Source organism: Gekko japonicus, unplaced genomic scaffold, assembly GCF_001447785.1.
Source record: "Gekko japonicus isolate JY-2015 unplaced genomic scaffold, Gekko_japonicus_V1.1 scaffold5053, whole genome shotgun sequence".
NCBI lineage: Eukaryota > Metazoa > Chordata > Lepidosauria > Squamata > Gekkonidae > Gekko > Gekko japonicus.
The window spans coordinates 17,204-26,154 of record NW_015167206.1 but is presented as its reverse complement, the minus strand read 5'-3'; the positions used below and the strand labels follow the sequence as shown (position 1 = coordinate 26,154).

Below are 8,951 nucleotides of genomic sequence, written 5' to 3'. Positions count from 1 at the left end.
CTCGGCGGGGACTTGGCAGCCCTACCAGATCATGACAAGGGGGATTCCGAATTCTTGCTCACAAAGCACATTTAAGGGACGGGGGGGGGGGTGTCATGGGGAGGAACCCATTCCCCTTTGTTTCTCTTGGCCGTTTTGGGATCCTCCTTCCTTCCCCGGCGATGGAAATGGAAATTTCTCAGGATGCTGAATTCTGAGCGATTTCCCAACTGGAATCACGGGACGGATGCCGCCCTCTTAAACTTGGTATGACGCGGTAAGGGCGTCCTGCTAACTGCTTAGTCCTGTTTTTCTGTTTCCTCCACTAAAGGGGCTTTGTTTTCCCATCGGGAGCTTGCAAGGTCCATTTCGTTTCTGTGGGTTTTTTTTTAAAAGGTCTCTCTTCTTCTGAACGCTCAGGTATCTGTCCCGTGAACCGCGACAGCATAGACTACATCCTTTCGAAGAAGGGCACTGGGAACGCCGTCGTGATCGTGGTCGGCGGGGCCGCGGAGTCCCTCAACTGCGTTCCGGGCAAATACTCCGTGACGCTGAAGAACCGGAAAGGTTTTGTCAGGCTGGCGTTACGACACGGGTAAGGGAGAGCAAGGCTCCTGGGTCAGACCTAAAAGGTTCTGTCTGGTTAGTGTCAGAGTCTTTTTCCAACGCAAGGAGGCTTCTGCTGGTGAAACCACGCCTCTCGTGCCAGATTGGTGCTTCTTAGACTGGTGGGAGACTCCAGCATTAGTGGTATACGATCTTTGGATCCGACCCCCTTGTCTTTTACTCCACAAAATAAATCGGTTAGCCTGGAAATGCAGGTCCTGTTCGTCACTGGAACTTACCAATACCCCCCTGTGCATTTTTTGGGTTTGATGTTTATTTCCTTACTCTCTTGAAGCAACATCCAGTTCTTTGTTCTAGTAAATAGCTTTAAAATGGGATTAGACAGATTCAGCCAGTTTGGTGTAGTGGTTAAGTGCGCAGACTCTAATCTGGGAGAACCAGGTTTGATTCCCCACTTCTCTGCTTGCAGCTGCTGGATGACCTTGGGCAAGCTGTAGTTCTGTCAGAGCTGTTCTTGAAAAAGAGCAGTTTCTGTCAGAAACCTCTTAAGGTTGGAAGGTGTAAACCTCTTGATCCAGCTTAACTTCTTTTGAATGCAGTTTAACTTCTTTTTTACTGTCTTGCAATGATTGCAGCTGAAATTCTTTTTCAAAATATCCTGAAACAAACATGGTTGTTGAGATTGGAAAGAGACATGCAGTTGAATGGAATATAGCATTGTAATATAGCAGGAGCTCCTTTGCATATTAGGCCACACACCCCTAGTGTAGCCAATCCTCCAAGAGCTTACACAGCTCTTCTTACTGGGGCTACTGTAAGATCTTGGAGGATTGGCTACACTAGGGGTGTGTGGCCTAATATGCAAAGGAGCTCCTGCTACCAGTAGAGCCCTGATTTGAAATGTACCAAGAGGTTTACACCTTCCAACCTTAGAGGATTACTCCTGAGGAAGACTAATGAAATGAGTATAAAACCGGGTGATCATGGAGGATATCATGATGTTGGACTTTGCCTTGAATATGTCAGAATTTCCTAAGCAAAGTTGTTATGTTTGAAATGATATACATATTGATGTTCACATGAATTATTAAATGTTATTTTTATCACAGTGTTTCCTTGTTTTTTGGTATGTACCTACAACTGTGATCCCTTCCTTGTACCCAGGGGTCATTTCGTAGAAAAAGAGGCGCAGGAGCTCATTAGCATAACTCATTAGCATAACTTATTTGCATATGCCACACACCCTGACATCACCGGAAGTGTGTCAGAAGGCAACACCCACCGCTCAGGCTCCACTGGACTGTTCTGGATTGCTAGCTATTGGGGGGGGGACGTGCAGATCTGTCCTCGCAGAGGAGGGAGAGCTTCTACCTGAATAAAACTTGGTCTGAAAGGTGCCACTGGACTGTTTTGTACCGGGGTGTGTGTGTGTCTCTGCAACTTACCTGGCTGCTTCTTGCTCTGACTGAGGGCTGCTGGGAGCAGAGGGTGGGGCTTGTTGCATGTGCCCACCCCCTGGGATCTTTACTGCCGGAGCTCCGCTCCTTTGCGCACCGGCAGGAAATGACCCCTGCTTGTACCCAACTGGAGGTTGGCAACCCTAGGTGATGGTATACCTGGCTCGGGACGACAAAATAATCTCACTCCGCCCCTGCATCTTGGCAGCCCGTAAAAGGAAAGGTGCTTACCGAAGTATTTTTTTTTAACCTTCCAGTGCGGATCTCGTTCCCGTATATTCATTCGGGGAGAACGAAGTTTACAAGCAGGTGGTCTTCGAGGAAGGCTCGTGGGGGAGATGGGTCCAGAGGACGTTCCAGAAGTACGTCGGCTTTGCCCCCTGCTTCTTCCTTGGACGGAGCCTCTTCTCCTCTAACACCTGGGGCTTGCTGCCCTATTCCAAGCCCATCAACACCGTAGGTAAGATGGGAGCCCAGGCCGACCACTTTCTAGGGGGTGAGGAGCTAGATCTGAAGCCAGAACAAAAGAGAAACCCTGTTGGATCAGGCCAGTGGGCAAAACCCAGGGGCCATCGGGAGCTTCGTCGAGAAGATGGGTAAGACGGAGCTGGATATGGTAGCCCTGTCTAACACAGTGCATCACAGGTGTGAGGCGCGCCCTGAATTATTTTAAGATCAAACCACGTTGGGAACCCCTGACCAGTGTTCCCTCTAAGCTGAGTTAGTGTGAGCCAGCTCACGGTTTTTTAGTCTCCGGCTCACACATTTTTGTCTTAGCTCAGGAAGGGATGGCTCCAGAGCAAACTAGTTCACGCAGTAGGCAAATTGCTTGCTCACAACTTCAGTGCCGGTGTGGCGTCCTGCTTACTGGGGAGATTGTTTCTCTTTTAAACACACTCTGTGTACATGAATTTAGTAGATTTTTTGCTGCCACTAGGAATTAAAAATTCCAAATCTCTCTATTTTGGTAGAATGACCTAGTTTCTGGGCTCTTCAGAGGACTATGTGGCCCTGAAGAAGGACTGTTTTGAATGCTGGGATAAATTTCAACAAATAAGGATTTATTTATAAAAGGACAACATAGGTTTCTGGGTATCTTTGAACGGTTGTAGAAGAAAGAAAATATAACTGACAAGGCTTGGCATCACACACAGTCTCTCATATATCAAAACTCAACTCTGATAGGCTTATCTCTCTCTCACTCTCTCATATAGCGACACAGGCTAAACGCTGCCTTTCTTAGCCACACAGGCTAAACTCTCTCATATAGCCACACAGGCTAAACTCCAACTGCTTCCTCTGTCATACAGACTCTCTCACAAACTCTCCACACTCCTCTCTTCAAGACCACAGAATCACCTCATAGACATCTCTCCTCCCACACTCTCAGTCATCAGCCAGTCACATCACACTTATCTCCCTCTATCACTCTCCTTACATTACTGCAGTCACACTAAACATTTAAAGAAACACACATACCAAAACATGAAATCATTACAGCTGGTAGCTCACAAAGTAGAATTTTTGCTCACAGGATTCCACAACTTAGAGGGAGCATTGCCCCTGACTTACCTTCTTCACCATTGCTTAGTTGTGCATTGTGCATATATGGTATCTGATCTCTGGTATCTCCGGAGTCACAGCTTGTAAAGGACCTTAGCTAGAGATTCTGGAGAGGAATGGGTGTGTAAGCTAGATGACTTTTGCTAGAGGAGCCCTTCATCCCACCTGGTTGTCGCCCTTCCCTGTCTGTAACTCACCAGGCGCCTCTCTCTCCTTTCAGTGGGGGAACCGATCACCATTCCGAAAACCGAGAACCCGAGCCAGACGGAAGTAGACTTCTATCACAGCCTCTACATGAGCTCCCTGAGTAAACTCTTCGACAAGCACAAGACGAAATTCGGCCTGCTGGAGACAGACGTCTTGGAAGTCAACTGACGGCGAGAGGGTCCATCTCGCTTCGGCCATCTTGGATGGGAACGGGGGAAGAGGTGACTCGCTCTTTGCAAAGCTGCATCAAAGACGCTTTTCTGCTGGAGTTGGAGTGCTTTGTTGCCCGGTCTGTGGGTCCGGGAAACGAACCTTGACATGCAAGCGAGCTTTAGAAGGACAGAAAACAAAACAAAAGTTGTCTAAATACTCAAACGTTAGACCTTTCTTGTAACCTTCTTTCTTGGCAACGGACGCGTCTGGCGCCGCCCCTGTATAGTTCCCCATCAAACTTGGAAGAGGAAACATTTGCGTTGGGAAATCTGCAAAACGAGACACGTATCGCCACTCTCGGGCGGGGAACGGAGCGCCGGAGCCGAGGAGCGGAGCCAGAGGTTCGGTACCGCCCACCCAAATCAAAGCACTTATTTTGAATCGATGCCGGGGCCCTATTCCGGCAATCTAAATAGGGGAGGCTGGGGCTGTTATGCTGCCCCCAAGTGGTGGCTCCACATAATGCAAGACGATGGCGTTGCAAACGACTTTGTTGGCGCCTGGATTGAGAAATAGAAGGGAAAGGGCCGTGGCTGATTGGCGGAGCACATTCTCGGAACGCAGAAAGTCCCAGACTCCATCCCTGGCATTTTCAGTGATGGAATCTGGCAGCAGGTGATGTCAAAAAGCTCTGCTTCGGGCCCCCGGGGAGCCCCTGCTAGTCAGAGTAGGCAGGACTGACCCTGATAGACCGTGACTGATTCTTGGGGGCTGAGACAGATCGGTGAGCCTCCAGAGGCCGCTGCTTAGACTGGTCCCCAGGGGAAAGGGTCAGAACGAGAGGGACCTAGTTCATCATCTTAAACCCCCGCCTTTCAATGCTGAAGGATGAAAGGACTTCCAGCGGCTTGGTCGCAGTTGATGGTTTATATCAGGGGTCCCCAACGAGGTTCCCGGGGGCACCATCATGCCCTCCCCCCCAAACCTTCCCTGGTGTCGACCAAGTTCTTTTAGAACTTGGATGCGGCCAGGGCTATTTTTGGGCAGGAACGCACAGGAACGGAGTTCCGGCTGGCTCCCAAGTTGGCCACGCCCAGCAGGAACTCATTAGCATAACAGGCCACACCCAACAGCAGGAACTCATTCGGATTGGCTACAATTAGGGGTGTGTGGCCTAACATGCAAAAAGCCCTGGGTTTTGACAACAAGCAAGGTAAAGAGAATAAGAAGCAAAAGGTGGGTGTGGCTGGATGGCCACACTTCTGGGAACATGGGGGTGTGGCCTAATATGCCAATGAGCTCTGCTGTCAGGGGTGTGGCCTAATATGCTAATGAGTTCCTGCTGTTGGGTATGGCCTATTATGCTAATGAGTTCCTGCTGGGCTTTTTCTACAAAAAAAGCCCTGGATGGGGCTAAGGGAGGCATTTGCCCAGCAGGTCTTCTGACTGGCTACGTAGATCAAAAGACATCACGCTAAACAGTGTGTCCTGGCAGTGCTCCCTCTAAGCTGTGGAGTCCTGTGAGCAACAATTCTACTTGGTGAGCTCCTGGCATTAAAGTTGTGAGTGAGCAATTTGGCCGCTGCATAAATTAGTGTCAGCAAGCTGCCATTCTGTTTCCTGTGACGCTTTGAAATAAATTTTGCTTTTCGTTAAAACGTGGATTTATTCTCGATGCTTGGGGATCCAACATATTGTTAGAACTGGGGCTACACAGTTAGGTCAAGCATAATAAAGGAATTTCAAACAGATACAGATCCAATGAATATCTTTCCCGCTGGCGGGCTAAGGAAACGGCGCCCCGCTTAAATGGTCCATCCAATGAATATCTTTCCCGCTGGCGGGCTAAGGAAACGGTTGCGCGCCCAGTACATGGGAACCAGGCAGAACATCAGACAAAACACAGGTGCAGTAGTCCTGGGAAAATCAATAGGCAAGCATTACAGCATCTTCTCCCCCACACAACCTCCAGCAGTTATCTTTTGCATTCCAAAGCAGGAGCAGGATGATAGAAGCCAAGCCGGGTGTAACTGGGAAAGGCTATGTACACAGAGGTCACAGGAAACAGAATGGCAGCTTGCTGACAATTAGTTTGCTCTGGAGCCCTCCTTCCTGGGTTAAGACAAACAATGTGTGAGCCGGAGTCTAAAAAGCTGTGAGCTAGCTCACACTAACTCAACTTAGCGGGAACACTGGTCCTGGAACACACACTAGGAGCAGGGCAGGCCGGCCGAGCTGGTGTGCGAGCGAGATGAGATGCGGGTACAACTGGTGCAGCGTGGTCAGAGCCTGGCTCCCCAGCTGGATGCAGAAGTAGGCAATTTGGCAGCAGTGGTAGGTTCGTGGGCAGATCCAGACGTCCAAGTCCCAACAGGGTCCAAAGGTTCAGAGGCACAAGTCCCGGATACTGAGTCCCAGAGCTGTGCAGCTGGGATACTGCCACCAGGCTGCAAATCATTGGTTGGCAGCACAGACGTCAGAGGCTGTCTGTAACCAGTTGTGAGCGGGGACTTTCTTCACATGCCCCTTCCCCTTCTGAAGAGTCCTCTGCCCCTGCAGGGTTAACTCTGCCCCCGGCTGACCCACGACACAGAGCCTCTGCCTGAAATGCTGAGGGATTCCTGTTATGTAACCTTGATTCCTGACGTTTTGTGGTCGGCTCTGCCTCCCACGGCGGCCGTTTTGTGATTGGCTCCACCTACCGTGGTAGCCATTTTGCGGTTGTGGCCACCGTCCTGTGTCAGGATCCTGAAGGGGGCCTGAGGTTTGGGGACCCCTCTTTCACATTGCCTTTTGAGCGCTCGCAGCAGAAGGAAACGAGAGGCTGTAGAATTAGCGTGCAGGACTAGAGCGGAGGGATGCAGAGATCAGCGGCCATTTTGTGATTGGCTCCACCTACCGCGGCAGCCATTTTGTGGTCGTGGCCACCGTCCTGTGTCAGAATCCCGAAGGGGGCCTGAGGTTTGGGGACCCCTCTTTCACATCGCCTTTCGAGCGTTCGCAGCAGAAGGAAACGGGGGGGGTTGTAGAATTAGCGCGCGGGACCAGAGGGGAGGGATGCAGAGATCGGCGGGGAGGCACCCAGCGGTTTTCATTTCTCACTTGCCCCTGACCACGGGAAGTCGTGACCAAGACACTCTCCGGCTTGGGTGGACTCTGCGTGGCAAGAGCCATGGTTTCAATTTTAGAAACCAGGAGGAGGAGTCTAGACCTCACCCTGGCCCAAAAAAGGACCTGCCTTTCGTTCTGTAGTCACGTCCGTAGCTGTGCCGCCTTCTGTGTTGTCTTGCCACTGCAGAATGCCGGTGTATGAGAATTGCATTTCCGGGCACAGTTACTTAGCACAAGGGCCCTTCCGGCCGAGAAGAGCCCCTCCTGAACGCACAAGCAATGCAAAATCAGAGGTTTGCGCCCCATTTATGTGCTCCTTCCTTCCTTCCTTGTTGTGCAAACCGGGGTGGGAACCAAAAGCTTTTTCGGGTCATCAGCCAGTTTGATGTAGTAGTTAAGTGCGCGGACTCTTATCTGGGAGAACTGGGCTTGATTCCCCACTCTTCCACTTGCGGCTGCTGGTGTGACCTTGGGCAAGCCGTAGTTCTGATAAGAGCTGTTCTTGAAAAAGAGCCGTTTCTGCCAGAGCTCTCTCAGCCCCACCTACCTCACAGGGTGTCTGTTGTGGGGAGGGGGAGGGAAAGGAGTTTGTAGGCTGCTCTGAGACACCTTTGGGTAGTGAAGGGCGGGGTATAAATCCAATCTCTTCTTCTTCTTTTACCTCACAGGGTGCCTGTTGTGGGGAGGGGGAGGGAAGGCGTTTGTAAGCCCCTCTGAGACTCTTTCGAGTAGTGAAGGGCGGGGGGTATAAATCCAATCTCTTCTTCTTCTTCTTTTACCTCACAGGCAATGTTCCCTCTAAGCTGTGGAGTCTTGTGAGCAAAAATTCTACTTTGTGAGCTACTGGCATTAAAGTTGTGAGCGAGTGATGTGGCTGCTGCATAAATGAGTTTGCTCTGGAGCCATCCTTCCTGAGCTAAGACAAAAATGTGTGAGCCAGAGGCTAAAAAACTGTGAGCTAGCTCACACTAACTCAGCTTAGAGGGAACACTGCTCACAGGGTGTCTGTAATGGGGAGGGGAAGGGAAAGGAGTTTGTAAGCCTCTCTGAGACTCATTTGGGGAGTGAAGGGTGGGGTATAAATCCGATCTCCTCTTCTTCTACCTCACAGGGGGTCTGTTGTGGGGAGGGGAAGGTAAAGGAGTTTGTAAGACGCTCTGAGACACCTCTGGGTAGTGAAGGGCGGGGTATAAATCCAGTCTCTCCTCCTTCTCTTCTTCAGTTGTGTATGGATGTAAAACACACCAGCTGCTCTCGACAAATCTACCCCCTTCCCCTTTGCCAAAGGTCCCCTGCCTTTTTGGGTGCCCTCAGATGGATGAACCTGAGGTTTCTCCCGGTCGTACTGCTTTGAGAAGAGCAGGTATTAAAAATTCAGGAAAGGCGTTGGCAGCGTGAGAAGCCCTGTTTCAGAAGGGGTAGCCGTGTTGATCTTCAGTAGAATACCTGGAGTCAAGTCCGGTAGCAGAGACCAAGAAGAAGAGAAGAGAGAGTTTGGATTTATACCCCGCCCTCCACTACCTGAAGGAGTCTTAGAGCGGCTTACAATCGTCTTTCCTTTCCCCTCCCCACAACAGACACCCTGTGAGCAATGCCCCCTCTAAGCTGTGGAGTCTCATGAGCAAAAATTCTACTTTGTGAGCTACTGACATTAAAGTTGTGAGCAAGCGATTTGGCTACTGCATCAGTTGGTTTGCTCTGGAGCTATTCTTCCTGAGCAAAGGCAAAAATGTGTGAGCCGGAGGCTAAAAGACTGTGAGCTAGCTCACACTAATGCCGCTTAGAGGGAACACTGCCTGTGAGGTAGGTGGGGCTGAGAAGAGCTCTCACAAGAACTGGTCCTGAGAGAACAACTCTGAAACAACTTGTAATTGACCCAAGGTCACACCAGCAGGTGCGTGTGGAGGAGTGGGT

At 50.4% G+C, this 8,951-nt stretch overlaps 1 protein-coding gene across 1 annotated transcript in view; it reads left to right on the top strand.

The window, feature by feature from the left end:
• DGAT2 (diacylglycerol O-acyltransferase 2) overlaps positions 1–5,013 on the top strand; it is a 28,738-nt gene extending 23,725 nt beyond the window's left edge. The window contains exons 6-8 of the mRNA XM_015413164.1: positions 400–574; positions 2,261–2,463; positions 3,787–5,013. Of these exons, the coding sequence (XP_015268650.1) occupies positions 400–574; positions 2,261–2,463; positions 3,787–3,941 (533 nt within the window). The 3' untranslated portion in view covers positions 3,942–5,013. The remainder of the gene's footprint in view (positions 1–399; positions 575–2,260; positions 2,464–3,786) is intronic.
• Positions 5,014–8,951: the final 3,938 nt, after the last annotated feature.